The sequence below is a fragment of the Myxocyprinus asiaticus genome, chromosome 50 (genome assembly GCF_019703515.2).
Source record: "Myxocyprinus asiaticus isolate MX2 ecotype Aquarium Trade chromosome 50, UBuf_Myxa_2, whole genome shotgun sequence".
NCBI lineage: Eukaryota > Metazoa > Chordata > Actinopteri > Cypriniformes > Catostomidae > Myxocyprinus > Myxocyprinus asiaticus.
In genome coordinates, this window is record NC_059393.1 from 609,903 (window position 1) to 626,205 (window position 16,303).

Below are 16,303 nucleotides of genomic sequence, written 5' to 3' on the forward strand. Positions count from 1 at the left end.
TTTGTTTTCACCCAAAACCAACTGAATCACTTCAGAGGACATGGATTTAACCACTGTAGTAGTATGGATAACTTTATGCTCCCATAATGTGCTTTTTGTAGCTTGAAATGTCTGGCCACCATTCACTTGCATTGAATTGACCTATAGAGCTGAAATATTCTTCTAAAAATCTTTGTATTTCTGCAGATCTGAGATGCATGAGGGTGAGTAAATGATGAGCACCACCAATCAAATAAGTTGCCATGGGTTTAATTAACTGTTCCATAATTTATGCATTTTACTTTTAATTCTGATACTTAAGTACATTTAATATCAGTTACTTTAATACTTTTACTTAAGTTGTTTTCTCATGAGCTACTTTAACTTTTACTTGAGTCAATTTCCATGATGGTATCTTTACTTGTACTCAAGTATGACAAATGGATACTTTATACAACACTGTATATAACTAAAGGAATTAGTTTCTTTTTATTTCATTTCACTTCAAAGTTGAAAGTGGGCTTAAAGGGTACAGGGGCTTAATTACCCTAATTGCACAGCCCTAGAGATACTAGATATACTGATCTGGAAACCCCTCTTGAGTTATGAAACCATTTGTGATCAATTTTCAAAGTCACATCCTTGCAAATAGTGACTGTGGTTTCATATACTACATTACCATATCTAAGATGGCGCCGCGGATGGCCGCCTCGTTATGGAGCTCTCCAGTTCTTTTGTTGTTTTTGTTTGTTTGTCCTGTGTTTAGTAATGTATATCCGATCAGTTTTATCAGAGACGAGCTGCTGAATATTCGGCATCACACGGCAGACAATCTTTTACCGGTTTTTGATTATTCTGACGTTCTGTTTTTAGTTGGAGAAGCTGCGATGCTGTACAAGCGCGCTAAAAGATGCAAACTGGAAGCGAGCCAGTGCACTGGTCAAACTCCGACAACGCAGCTTTCGAACCACGCTGCCAAGCATCCATCTAGTGAATCTTCCTAACAAAATGGACGAATTAATTCTCCTCACCCGCAAAAATAAGGACTTTGCAAATTCTGCTGCATTGTGCTTCACAGAAACCTGGCTGAGTGAAACAATTCAGGACAGCACGTTACATCAGCCGGGCTTCCAGCTGTTCAGAGCGGATCACACCGCGGAGTTAACGGGGAAAACGAGAGGTGGTGGAATGTGTTTTTATGTCAATGAATTTTGGTGTACAGATGTAACAACTCTGAAGAAGATGTGCTGTCCTAATTTAGAGGTGCTCTTCATAAACTGTAAGCCTAAATCTCTGGGGGGCCTGGGTAGCTCAGCTAGTAAAGACGCTGACTACCAACCTAGGAGTCACAAGTTCGAATCCAGGGTGTGCTGAGTGACTCCAGCCAGGTCTCCTAAGCAACCAAAATGGCCCGGTTGCTAGGGAGGGTAGAGTCACATGGGGTAACCTCCTCGTGGTCACTATAATGTGGTTCTCGCTCTCGGTGGGGCGCATGGTGAGTTGTGCGTGGATGCTGCGGGGAATAGCGTGAAGCCTCCACGTGCGCTATGTCTCCATGGTAAAGCTCTCAACAAGCCATGTGATAAGATGCGCGGATTGATTCACTACGCCACCATGAGGAATTGGGCATTCCAAATGGGGGAGAAAAGGGGAGGAAAAAAAAAAAAAGTCTCAAATCTCTCACATGAACTGCCCAAATACAGACAGCACATTACATGCCCCACCAGAGACAGAAATACACTGGATCACTGCTACACAACAATAAAGGATGCATATCGCTCTGTCTCACGTGCAGCTCTCTGATCACTGTCTGGTTTATTATCTTCCGACCTACAGGCAGAAACTAAAATCAGCTAAACCTGTAGTAAAGACTGTAAAAAGATGGACCTATGAAGCAGTGCTGGAACTACAAGCCTGCTTTGACTGCACTGATTGGAGTGTTTTTTTGTTGTTGTTTTTTTTACCTATATGTATATATGTTTAGATGGATATGTTTGTATGTATGTATGTACATTGCATTCTCTTGCACTGGAAGCTTCTGTCACCATGACAAAATCCTTGTGTGTGTAAGAATACTTTGCATTAAAGCTAATTCTGATTCTGATCATGCATTTTCTGTAGTTAGCAGAACCATCATATTTCCCAATCAGAGCTAGGACACATGCTATAGTGTGAACACTACAAAAATTCAGCTTGAGTGGATCTGTCCGCTCATTCCTCCTTTAGCTCCATGATAATCTTTCCTGCCTTTGATGGCACCCCGATTCATACTTTGTCCACACAATCCAGTCCTAGAGTGATGGCGGCTAAAATTAGACCCTTAATGCGGTGTATGGAGCAGTTGCTGTAGAGCTCTAATCTACCCAACCCTGCCTGCAAACATCACAGTCACCATTGAAAGAGGCTTAGTGGGGTCACCTGTCTTTCCTGGTGTCTGTCTAGCCCTGTTATTCTGTCTCGGTCTCCATTCTCTCATCCTACAACACTCCCACTATTATTGTGCCAAAATGCTTTCGTCCACCAGACATAATTATTTATTTTTTTTGTCCAGGCATTGACACTAAACTACCATTGTGTATTTTTTAAAGAAAACTAATATGTGTTAAACATCGGGTTGCGGCGCATCCGGATCCATCAACACATGATGCATGCAAATCAGATGTAAATGCACAGGCAGAACTGGATCCTATCTAGAAACGACTGCATTCTCTGTTTGGGAAAGCTTTTTCCCGTGGGATCTAGTCCAACATTCAGTAAGTGGACAAGCTGAACTATAATAAATTAGTATGTTTTCATGTAGTGATACACATGTGAGATCAGGTGTAATCAGGCATCTCTGCTGCAGTTGAGTCTCAATTGTTGCTTTTCATTCCGTTTTGTGCTGTACTGACACTGTGTACTGTAAGATCATTGTTGGTGATTGGTTTTATACTGTATATAATTTACACATGGTGTTGAATCTTTAGTTTGTCACCATGATTTTGTTATAAAAGGTACAGTTATCTGCGGTACAGTCGAACTGGGCGGCAGCATTCTTGTTTACATGATAAAGTTTATAGTGTGAGAGTAGTTCACTTATTTTTAGAATAGTGTAGCTTTTCCATGAACAAGCTGCTTTTTACGTGTAATGAAGATGACAAAACATTATTGCTTTTGTCACATTGTACTGTATTGGGCCTGCTTAAACCAAATGAAGCGAGACAATGATCCCTGCAATGTGTAAAACATGAACATGACGTCTGAGGAAGGCTTTGGAAGATTTTGTTCTTCGTTGCTTCACTTTACTTCCAAATGTTCCACAGTTGCTGCTGTATTTGTTTCCTTAACTTTTACTTGCACCTGCCGCCGAATTGCGTTGTGATAGTGGGGGGTTCCCTCTACTACATTTACTGGGATTTCCCCAGCGCACTTGGTCCAAACGTGGCATGCATTATTAGGCAGCATATTCAAACAAATGTAACCTCCAAAAACGGTCAAGACTCTGAGCCTGAGCTTTCTTTTAATGTGCCAATAGGCTAGCCCATGTTTTCTATTTTTAACAGTATTATCAAATGTGAATTCATTAATTTATCTGCATATCAGTGTGTCATATGATATATTCTCCTGACAATAAAAATGAAGGAAAAAGGGAACAGAATTATTCTTCATGGGAGCATAAATGAAATATTGCAAAATAGTTTAATAAGAATCGCAGTTTTCCATTACGTGAATTAGGGTGGAAGTTGGTATTGTGACCACATTATTTGTATATTTGTTTTGGTGCATAAGAAACATAGACTATCACAGTAATTGTTTGGGGGAAAATATATTTTATTTGATCTGTAGAGGACATCAGGACAGGCAATAGTTTTTTTTTTTTTCCAGTCCTACTCTTTTATTCCCATTTCATGTCATCAAAGAAGCATGCTTTATTTTAATAAAAGTTAGTTTTGCTTTCTTTTGCAATAGTTTGTGTTCCCTCACAATAAGTTTTGTATTCCCTCGCCATTAAGTTTTGTAACTAGTTCCCTCATAATAGTATATGTTCCCTCACAATAAGTTTGCATTCCCCACAACAAGTTTTGTATTACCTCATTATAAATTTTGCGCTCCCTCGCAATTCGTTTTGTGTTCCCTTGCAATAGTTTGTGTTCCCTCACAATAAGTTTTGCGTTCCATCATGCAGTTTTGCGTTTCCTCACAAAAAGTTAATGCCTTGCCATGCAATAGTTTTTTTCCCTCGCGATAAGTTTTGCGTTCCCTCATAATACGTTTTGCGTTCCTTCACAATAGTTTGCATTCCCTCGCAATATGTTTTGTAACTAGTTCCTTCATAATGGTATATTTTCCCTCACAATATGTTTGCATTCCCCCGCAACAAGTTGTGCGTTCCCTCGTGCAGTTTTGCATTCCCTCATGCAGTTTTTTGTTCCCTCACAATAAGTTAATGCGTTGCCACGCAATAGCTTTCGATCCCTCGCAAAAAGTTTGCGTTCCCTCACAATACGTTTTATGTTTCCTTGTGATAGGTTCTGTGTTCCCTCATAATATGTTTTGCATTCCTTCACAATAGTTTGCTTTCCCTCATAATAAGTTTTGCATTCTTGCATTATTGTGAAATTTTACTAGTAATAAAGGAGTTGCAGAAAATCAGTTATTATATTTTTTACTTGTTGAAATTTCTTTTTTGATATCAAGATTGACTATTTCTGTGAGTAATGATGTCATTTTCTTAAATCAAGGATTAACGCTGTTTACTATCGCAAACCAGCTTATTACTAACCTTCCCATAAACACTCATCCATGAACCTTCAGTGTCATACATTTATGTTGTAGGCCTGTAAAAACATGCGATTTTATGTAATACAGATAAAATATAAGCGCTGAGCTCAACCACTGAAATAGCCACTAAAGCTGATACTAGTGTACTGACATACAGACGAGCAAATCTTATTTACATTTGAAAAACTTAAGGGCAGATTAATGTTGTTTGTAACACCGACTCTTTCTAAATAATGTTTGGCAGATCATCCGAGGCTTGACATTGGAAGCCCCTTTAAAGCTGTTATTGTGAAAAAAATAAATAAATAAATAAATAGCCCTCCCAAGATGTACTTTCCATTTTCATGCACCCACTCGACAGCCAGCTCAACCATAATCACCTGAAAATGCATTATTTGTTTTATTATTGAGGATGTTTAGGCTACATGCATTATTTTACACAGATTATTCTTAAAGCATGTAAGATCAATCAGTAAGTAATTCGTTTTTGAACTGATTCAAACAAATAATTATTTGAGTTTGTGAGTCTTTTTAAGTGATTTATAATTTTTATTTAAACAGCTCACGAGAGTCATTTATTTGTGATTCGTTCTTCATTGGTGGCGCTGTACGGTACTGTATGTTTGTTTGCATTTTTTGCTGCTAGCGAAGACAATTCAACAATTGAAAAGACGTGTTGTACTGGATGTCATTGTATTACTATTTTTTGGTAGCCAGTCTTTTTATCTCATCACACTCAATTCAGACTGCAAACTCACCATTAAGGATCCATTTTTAAATAATAGTGTAGAAATCATCATAAACTTTGCTCTTTCTTGGGGAAATAAACGTCAAATAGGTAAAACAATTGTCCACAACCCCACATTGTTCCATTACACGAATGCACAACAAAAACATAAGCAATGTTTTGGACATTGTAACCCAAAATAACATCCCATGTGCTTATTCCCATGTATTCCTGAGTTCTGTGAGCCAAAGTTCGGACAATGCATTCCCTGCCCTGATGAAATGATCCCTAAACTGATATCAGATGTGATGCATTTCTGTTCTGGGTGGCTATCACTCCCTTAATTGGTGTGTTTATGTGGAAATCAGCATCTGCGACCTGCTCGAAGTGATGTGAACCATGTGTGGAGCGCTGGGATGAGAAAATGCCAACCCAACCCACTGATGTTCATTTAACTAGGGCATTTTGTTGAGAATATTTGTGCTGTCAAACCCATCCTCCCCTCCTGAGGGATTCAAACACACAACAAGGTCTTCATCTGAGCTGCCGTTCAGGCATGGCACCTCCCCCCTCCACGGTACTTTACTGTCGTCATGGGCGTGATGCAGAACAGTGAGTCATATATGAGTGGGTCCCATGTGAGAAAATGGTTGAATTCTCTGGTCATACTTCTGTCTTCAGCCCTGTAGTCCTTTACATTCACATTAATGTGATTTTACTTCATGAACCAATGCACTTTGTCTGGGATTGTGTTTGAATATGTTTGGAGAAATCTCACAAAACATTTCACCAAGAAATTATATTTTGCAGAAAATTTAGCCTGTTTTTAGACCATTAAGATTTGTTTTTGCATTCAAGGCAATTAATATGCCTCCAAATTCTCATATTTCCATAGTGTGAAAAAATCTGATTCTCATTACTACAATGTGAAAAAAAAAATTATGTAAAATGTTGTATATGATAAAAAGAAAATATATGTAAAAACACATTTTATATAACAATAATAATATAATTATTTATACTTCATTTTTTGTTCTGGCTTAATAGTGATTTTCATTCTAAGTATTTTAGTGTACTACTGTGAGAATCTAATGAGAATCACTATTGAAAATAATAAGTACAAAGAAACGAAAAAAAAAACCAAAAAAAAAAAAACCCAGCAACATCCAGACGCATTACTGTGGAGCCCGTAACAGGACAGGAAGGGTAATTACATATTGAAATATGAATATGAATGCAAACTATTGCGAGGGAACACAAAACTTATTGTGAGGGAACACAAATTATTGTGAGGGGACACAAAACTTATTGCAAGGGAATGCAAAACTTATCATTAAATGAAAAATTATTGCAAGGGAATGCAAGCTATTGCAAGGCAGCATAAAAGAAATTGCGAAGTATGACGTTAACCTATTGTGAGAGAACGCAAAACTGCATTGCTTTTTGGAACTATCGTTATCTGCAAAAATCTATGCTCATAGTTTTTTTTCATTGTGTCTCCAACTGCATACCTTATGAATAATAATAAACCTTATTCCTCACTAAACCTCATCTGGTGATATATATACAGTATATATATACACACACAAAGCCATTCATCTGGTGAATATATAGGCTATAATAATCTTAACTTTGTATATGCTTTAATATAGAGCATTGTAACGGAGCCAAGACTCCATCATTTCAAACTAAGAGTCCCATGGGCATTTCAGGCTTGTTTATAGTTAAAAGTCCCTCATTATGCACCAAATCTTTTTTATTTATTTTTTTATTATTATTATTGGGATTTTGGTTGCACAGTAAACTGCATCTGGGATTTTATTCATTTTGGACTGTTGTAGCATCTATGTCCTTATTTACGTCATAGTAAGTAAAGACTAAGAATTTTTGGTTTACATTCTATAAATCGATCTTTAAAACTATTGGCCGATTGATCGTTTATCGTTAATCAGTTGCCGGTATTGGCAAAATCCGTTATCGATCCACCTCAAGTGTGTACAGATCACTGTGCCATGAGGAAGACATCACAGGATGTGTTAACAGACTTATGGTGGGGTTCCTCCCAGCACTATATAATCAGATGGCAGTTCAGTGTGTGTATCCTGAGAAATACTGTAAATGTATCAGCCTTAGAAAGAGAACGTCTTCCACATACACTGTTTCCCACCAGCAGGATGCTCTTGCAAAAGGTGTTTTTACTTGAAGGTCAGATGTTTTCAAGGCCTCTTATTTGTCTTGTGTACACTCATCTCTTGCACTTTCTGTTTCATTCTTTTGTGCTCTTTCCAGCTGTTTTTGCACACAGGAACGTGTCCTGTGTAAACGTCCTCTATGAAACACAATCTGAGGAATGCTAAAGCAACGTTATTATACAGGGCTTCTTGTCGACTAGTTGTTTAGACAACCCACCAGCTAGTTGATTTTGAAAATACGTAATTTTACGCATCCCAAACATTGTTAATGCTGTTTATTTTGTGCTGTAGATTAAAAAAAAAAACAACTCATAAAATTAATTAGTTTAGGAATCTGACTCCACTGGTGGTGGTGTACATTCAAAGAAACTAATCAAAAGACTCATTTGTTTTGGAATCAGACTACACTGTTTGTGTTGCACTGTATTAAAAAAAAAAAAAAAAACAACTCACAAAAGTCATTCGTTGCAGAATTAGACTGCACTCACTGGTAGTAGTGTAGATTCAAAAGAACCAACTCATAAAAGTCATTTGTCCAGGAATCAGACTACACTGGTTGCGCTGTATGTTTCGCAATGTAGATTTAAAAGAACTGGCTTATTAGATTAATTTGTTTGGGAATCTGACTACATTGGTGGCAGTGTGGAATCCAGTAATAAGAGTCAATTGTTTGGGAATCAGACAACACTGGTCACGCTGTATGTTTTGTACTGTAGATTCAAAAGAACCAGCTTATTAGAGTCATTCGTTCAGGAATCAGACTACACTGGTGGCATTTTAGATTCAAAAGAACTGACTGATTGGAGTAATTTGTTCGGGAACCAGACTACACTGGTGGTGGTGTAGATTCAATAGAACCATGCTGGCTTCTAGAGTAATTCGTTAGGAATCGGACCACATTGGTTGCATTGATAGTTGCGCTGTAGATAAATTATTATTTTTTTTTTTAAAACCTCTGCTCTTTAGAGTAATTCGTTTAGGAATTGGACTACACTGGTTGCACTGGATGTTTTGCATTATATATTCAAAAGAACCGGCTAATTAGAGTAATTCGTTCAGGAATCCACTGGTTGCGCTCTATTACAGTTGTACAGTATGTTACACACTGTAGATGCAAAAGAACTGGCTCATAAGAGTCATTAGTTCGGGAATCGGATGATGCTGGGCGTTCTGTATGTTTCACACTATAGATACCAGTGTTTCCCACAGGAATTTGTGAGACTGTAGAAAATTTTGTACATTTGAAAGTTAAATGCAACAATCTGGTGCACAAAATTAAGAGGCTAGATCTATGAAGAACTTTGTGCTCATGTAAACAATTTTATGCTCTAGTAGTAATTTAATCATAAACACACTGGTTGTATAGATATGAATGGTGATGACACGGCAAAAAAGTCACACCCACAAAGCATGTTCACAAATGGTCCAAACACAAAATCGACTAGAGCATACATTTGAGCCAGGGCTCGACATTAAGCATTGTCATGTGTTTGTCCTCCAGACAAGTCAATTGGTCATTCACTTGTCAGAGTAAAAAAGTTACTTGTCTGGAGAGAAAAAAGGACATTTTAAGTTTCTGTTGTATGTTTCCTAAAATTAGACCAATGCCCAACCTAATAGTGCACCTATGCAATCAACTCAATTCTCTGCGACAGAAATGTAAACTGCACTGGGTAGGGGAGGATACTACTGTCATATAATATTTATTTTATGTCACGTATGGTAGTCAAATAAAGGAAAGCCTCCATTGCCGTCATGGAGGGGTGCTCATAGTTCTATGGAATGAGGTCTACTTTTTCATCATGTTATTGCAGCAAGATCTACCATGTACAATAAAGGCTATACATTATCACAATACCAACATTTCAGTTGTCGGTAGTTAAATTTGACGATTCTCAATACCAGCTTCAAAACCACAACAAATAATAACACTAACTAATATGTTCATTACGGAAGAATGGTTTCAAGTTCTTAGTCAGTGATAAAATAACAATAAAAAACAGCAATGAATAGAAATAGATTTAAAAAAATAGAACAAAAAATACAAATTAAGAAAATTCAGTGCTTTTTTTTAACAGCTTTAAAAGTTTTTAACAGCAGTAGGCTATCAAGTATTCAAGTAAACATTCAGAATGAAATGCAACATAAAACTACTACTGGTCTTCACTTTATGATTATAATATATTAACACTTTTTAAATCTACTGAAGTTATTCAGTTAAGAGCAGTGAGTGTTTTCTCGTTTTCTTGTTCTGGTTGTTTGATTATTATAATGACACACTAGACAGCAGCAAGTCTCTTAGCTTAAATTTTTACATACAAATCCGACATTTTAATACAAATCCGCTTTTTCTCCACTTTAGACATCACTCTCTGTGTTTACATGAATACCTTACTAAGACGGGCATTTTGGCAGAATTTTGAAATGTATTTGACCGTTCAGGCACGTATTAGCGCAAGCATTTTCGGAACACACATGCATGTTCAGCACACACACACACACACACACACACCGCCTGTCAATCAAACAGGACGCAGCTGTTACTAGATCGCTTGTGAATTATAAAATGATGTGCTCTTGATTACTTTCAGCAGCAGAATAAGAATATTAACCTTCTAATAAGTGACACAGGCATAAGCTATCACAAATATAGTTGGTTATTTTTTTGTTATTGACGTTTTAATCAGTCTGATTGTCGGGTCGGGCAAGTAAAATTCTCTTTCACTTGCCCCTTCAAAAATCCACTTGTCCCGGACAAACGTTAATGTCGAGCCCTGTGAGCCATCAAAGAAATTAAGCAAAAGTGTTTACTTGTGTTGAACTTGCTCCTCAGATGCTGAAAATCGTCCTGGTTACTTGCGTAACCTCCGTTCCCTGATGGAGGGAATGATACATTGTGTCGATGTAGTGACACTAGGGGTCACTCTTGGAGCCCGAAACGCCTCTGGTCTTTGATAAAAGGCCAACAAAAATTGGCGAGTGGTATTTGCATGCACTCCCCTGGACATACGCGTATAAAAGGAGCTGGTATGCAACCATTCATTTCAGCGGGTAGTTCAGCGTTGTGGCAGGAGGAACACAACATCTCGTTCCCTCCATCAGGGAACAGAGGTTATGCAAGTAACCAGGATATTCCCTATCTGTCACTCACTCGATGTTGTGTCGATGTAGTGACACTAGGGGTCCCTATACAAAACGCCGCAACTGGCTGAACTGTGTTATGTGAACTGGCGGTGTGTGACGGGCAGACAACTGTGTGCCTTGTAGCCAGTGCACCAGGCCGACACGTAACCTCCCCCAACATAGTTATGAGTGTCGAACGGCCCTTTGGGGACAAGTCGACTACCCAAAAGATAGAGACAGGCTAACCCAGTCGTGCCTTCTTTTCCCCTTCTTTTTTTCCACTCCCTAAAAAAGAAGGGGGGTTATCCGACTGGGCCGCCAGGTCTTTGGGAGACCACACCTCGCCCAAAGAGAGGGGGGATATTTAAGTAGAAATACGTCACATGGTCTTGCCGACCATGTGGAGAGTCTCATGGTAGATCCTATCCAACGGGGGAGGAGTTGCTACAAACATGGAGACTGTGGCAGAGGGGGCTCTGCCCAAGGAAGACGCAGTTTGCCAACAGGGAAACGAATTAGCGGAATATATACATCGCATGGGGTTACCTTACAGGGAACCGCCACATGCGGAGCACCTACCCCAGAACAGGGCTCTTAGTTAGCACGTGTACTGGGCCGGCAGTGAGTCTTTCCAAAAACTCGACTGCCACAGGGCTCGGAGGAAGTCAACCAGGGAACATAGTTTGTGAACACTACTGGGAATTAATGGCGCACATCTTCAGCTCAGAGGAGGTGAAAGGCGCTATGTGCAAGCGATACACCCGGCCGGCTATCCCGTATTGTGTGCCACTACCTGGGACGAAACCGGTTCTACCCGGAGGTTGTAGAACCTTGCAAAGGTGTTGGGTGTTGCCCAGCCTGCTGCTCTGCAAATGTCTGTTAGAGAGGCACCCCTGGCCAGGGCCCAGGAGGCCGCTATACCCCTGGTAGAGTGGGCTCGTAGCCCTACTCGGGGCGGCATGTCCTGGGCATGATATGCCATAGCTATGGCGTCAATGAGCCAGTGGGCGATCCTTTGCTTGGAGACAGCGCTTCCTTTCCGCTGTGCACCAAAGCAGACAAAGAGCTGCTCAGAGATCCTAAAGCTCTGCGTGCAATCCAAATAGATGCGTAAAGCACGCACCGGACACAGCAACGACAGGGCTGGGTCTGCCTCCTCCTGGGGCAGCGCTCGCAGGTTCACCACCTGGTCCCTAAAAGGGGTCATGGGAACCTTGGGCACATAGCCCGGTCGGGGTCTCAAGATCACGTGAGAGTAGCCCGGACCGAACTCCAGGCACGTTTCGCTGACAGAGAACGCTTGCAGGTCTCCTACCCTCTTGATGGAAGTGAGCGCAGTCAGGAGGGCAGTCTTCAAGGAGAGTGCCTTAAGCTCAGCTGACTGCAAAGGCTCAAAAGGGGCTCTCTGTAGACCCTGAAGAACTACAGAGAGGTCCCATGAGGGAACAAGGCGCGGTCTGGAGGGGTTCAGCCTCCTGGCGCTTCTCAGGAACCTGATGATCAGGTCGTGCTTCCCTAAGGACTTACTGTCCACTGTGTCATGGTGTGCTGCTATAGCAGCAACGTACACCTTCAAGGTGGAAGGGGACAGCTGCCCTTCCAACCTCTCCTGCAGGGAAGGAAACCACCGATCCAACTGCGCATCTCTGGGGGTCTTCCCATCGGGAAGAACACCACTTAGCGAATAGACGCCACTTAAAGGCATACAGGCGCCTCGTAGAGGGGACCCTAGCCTGAGTGATCGTGTCTACCACCGCGAGTGGTAGACCGCTTAGGTCTTCCGCGTCCCGTCCAGGGGCCAGACATGGAGATTCCAGAGGTCTGGTCGCGGGTGCCAGATGGTGCCCCATCCCTGAGAAAGAAGGTCCTTCCTCAGGGGAATTCGCTGGGGGGGGCTGTCGCGAGGAGCGTGAGGTCCGAGAACCATGTCTGGGTGGACCAGTAGGGTGCTACCAGGACGACCTGCTCCTCGTCCTCCCTGACCTTGCACAGAGTCTGTGCAAGTAGGCTCACTGGCGGAAATGCATATTTGCGTAGGCCAGGAGGCCAGCTGTGTGCCAGCGCGTCTATGCCGAGAGGTGCCTTGGTCAGGGCATACCAGAGCGGGCAGTGGGAGGATTCTTGGGAGGCGAACAGGTCTACCTGTGTCTGTCCAAATCAACTCCAAATCAGCTGGACCACCTGAGGGTGGAGTCTCCACTCTCCTCTGAGGGTAACCTGCTGTGACAGCACGTCCGCTGTACAGTTGAGGTCGCCCGGGATATGAGTGGCTCGCAGTGACTTGAAGTGCTGCTGACTCCAGAGGAGGAGACGGTGGGCGAGTTGTGACATACAGCGAAAGCGCAGACCGCCTTGGTGGTTGACATATGCTACCGTTGCCGTGTTGTCTGTCCTAACTAGCACGTGCTTGCCCTGGATCAACGGCCGGAACCTCCGCAGGGCGAGCAGAATTGCCAACAACTCGAGGTAGTTGCCGCAGCCGCAGGCCCGTCCATAAGCCGGCAGCTGCGTGCCCGTTGCAAACAGCGCCCCAGCCCGTTTTGGAGGCATCTGTCATGACCACGACATGCCTGGAGACCTGCTCTAGGGGAACACCTGCCCGTAGAAATGAGAGGTCGGTCCAAGGGCTGAAGAAACGGTGACAGACCGGCGTGATGACCACGCGATGTGTCCCACGGCGCCATGCCCATCTCGGGACTCGAGTCTGAAGTCAGTGCTGACGCGGTCTCATATGCATCAACCCGAGCGGGGTGGCCACCACTGAGGATGCCATATGCCCCAGGAGCCTCTGAAAGAGTTTCAGTGGAACCGCTGTTTTCTCTTTGAACGCCTTCAAACAGGCCAGCACCGACTGTGCGCGCTCATTCGTGAGGCGTGCTGTCAAAGAGACTGAGTCCAACTCCAAACTGAGAAAAGAGATGCTCTGAACCGGGAGGAGCTTGCTCTTTTCCCAGTTGACCCGAAGCCCTAATCGGCTGAGGTGCGAGAGCACCAAGTCCCTGTGTGGTTAGTTTGGTGTGAAAAGTGCAAATCAATCCCAGAACAACAGCAAAGGACCTTGTGAAGATGCTGGAGGAAACAGGTAGACAAGTATCTATATCCACAGTAAAATGAGTCCTATATCGACATAACCTGAAAGGCTGCTCAGCAAGGAAGATGCCACTGCTCCAAAACCGCCATAAAAAAGCCAGACTACAGTTTATAAGTGCACATGGGGACAAAGATCTTACTTTTTGGAGAAATGTCCTCTGGTCTAATAAAATAAAAATTTAACTGTTTGGTATAATGACCATCGTTATGTTTGGAGGAAAAAGGGTGAGGCTTCTAAGCTGAAGAACACCACTGACTGAGATGCTTTGCCAAAGCAATAGCAAAAAATATTTTATGTTATTATGAGAAGTATACAAATATTTTCACAGTCTAGGTTATTAATGGGTTATTAATTGCTCTTAAGATTTTTTCATGAGGGATTCGGACTACACTGGGTGTGCTGTTTCATGCTGTAGATTTTAAAAAGCCGGCTCATAAGACTCATTTGTTCAGGAATCAGATGAACCACTTTATTTATGTGAAAACTAAAAACGCAACAACTAGGGTCATTCTCAATGACACTACCCATCAGGGGTTGAGGATCTGTGATGTGCAACACACACTCATGCGAAATCGTAAGGATTCGTATGACTTTTCTGAATTTGGCTAATTCGTATGATATCGTACGACTGCACTCGTATGAATTCGTAGTCGTACGACTTTCACCACAGACAATGATGTCGCTGGACGTCGTTTCCATCTAATACGTGACAATTACTTGCTTCTGTCACACACAACAGCTTCCTATCATGTTTACACACTACTGATCAGTTAGGTTTAGATAAGGGGTTTGGGTAAGGGCATTATATTAACAAGCATGTCCTTAATGCTTCATGCGCGGAACTCAAGGCGTATTAGACATCCAGGCATTTGCACGTGATGAAATCGTACGAATTTATACGAACGAAATCGAACGAAATCATACTAAATGAATTTTCATGAGATTGGGTTGGTGATGTGAGTCTAAACTGAGTTTAATTGCAGGATGAGACTTCATGATTATTGATGTTTCTATTTATATCTTTAATAGACACCCTTTCTATGCTGCAAATGTTTTGATTGGCAATCTGGCTAGCAGATGCATTAGGTTATGTACGAGAAGCCAGTTGAGATGGCAAATCTCAGAAGACAAAGCTCGATACATGCATACATACTAACATATCAGGCTTGTAATTGTCATCCCTAGAGCGTGGGGGGAGTGGGGGAGTGCTAACGTTTGGAATAAATGGGGTCTCTCACCCTAATGTCCCTTACAGCATTGTTCTACACTGGTGGCCAAAAGTTTGGAATAATGTACAGATTTTGCTCTTACAGAAATAAATTGGTACTTTTATTCACCAAAGTGGCATTCAACTGATCACAAAGTATAGTCAGGACATTAATAACGTGAAAATTTACTATTACAATTTGAAAAAAATGTTCAGAACTTCTTAAACTGCTTCAAAGAGTTCTCATCAAAACATCCTCCACGTGCAGCAATGACAGCTTTGCAGATCCTTGGCATTCTAGCTGTCAGTTTGTCCAGATACTCATGACATTTCACCCCACACTTCCTGTAGCACTAGACATAGATGTGGCTTGTCTTGTCGGGCACTTCTCACGCACCTTACAGTCTAGCTGATCCCACAAATGCTCAATGGGGTTAAGATCCTTAACACTCTTTTCCAATTATCTGTTGTCTAATGTCTGTGTTTCTTTGCCCACTCTTAACATTTTCTTTTTGTTTTTCTGTTTCAAAAGTGGCTTTTCTTTGCAATTCATCCCATAAGGCCTGCACCCCTGAGTCTTCTCTTTACTGTTGTACATGAAACTGGTGTTGAGCGGGTAGAATTCAATGAAGCTGTCAGCTGAGGACATGTGCGGCATCTATTTCTCAAACTAGAGACTCTGATGTACTTATCCTCTTGTTTAGTTGTACATCTGGCCTTCCACATCTCTTTCTGTCCTGTTAGAGCCAGTTGTCGTTTGTCTTTGAAGACTGTAGTGTACATCTTTGTATGAAATCTTCAGTTTTTTGACAATTTCAAGCATTGTGTTGCCTTCATTCCTCAAAACAATGATTGACTGATGAGTTTCTAGAGAAAGCTGTTTCGTTTTTGCCATTTTTGACCTAATATTGACCTTAAGACATGCCAGTCTATTGCATACTGTGGCAACTCAAAAACAAAGACAACGTTAAGCTTCATTTAACGAACCAAATAGCTTTCAACTGTGTTTGATATAATGGCAAGTGATTTTCTTGTACCAAATTAGCAATTTAGCATGATTACTCAAGGATAAGGTGTTGGAGTGATGGCTGCTGGAAATGGGGCCTGTCTAGATTTGATCAAAAATGACTTTTTTCAAATAGTGATGGTGCTGTTTTTTACATCAGTAATGTCCTGACTATACATTGTGATCAGTTGAATGCCACTTTGGTGAATTAAAGTAC

General features: G+C 41.4%; 1 protein-coding gene across 3 annotated transcripts in view; it reads left to right on the forward strand.

Moving 5' to 3' along the window:
• LOC127438705 (inositol hexakisphosphate kinase 1-like) overlaps nt 1–16,303 on the forward strand; it is a 123,704-nt gene that overhangs the window by 29,979 nt on the left and 77,422 nt on the right. The window contains exon 1 of one of the 3 annotated variants that reach the window (XM_051694505.1): nt 2,476–2,732. The exons of the other annotated variants lie outside the window; for them this stretch is intronic. Within the exon in view, the coding sequence (XP_051550465.1) occupies nt 2,628–2,732 (105 nt within the window). The 5' untranslated portion in view covers nt 2,476–2,627. Of the gene's footprint in view, nt 1–2,475; nt 2,733–16,303 lie in introns of those variants that run through there. 3 annotated transcript variants of the gene reach the window in all.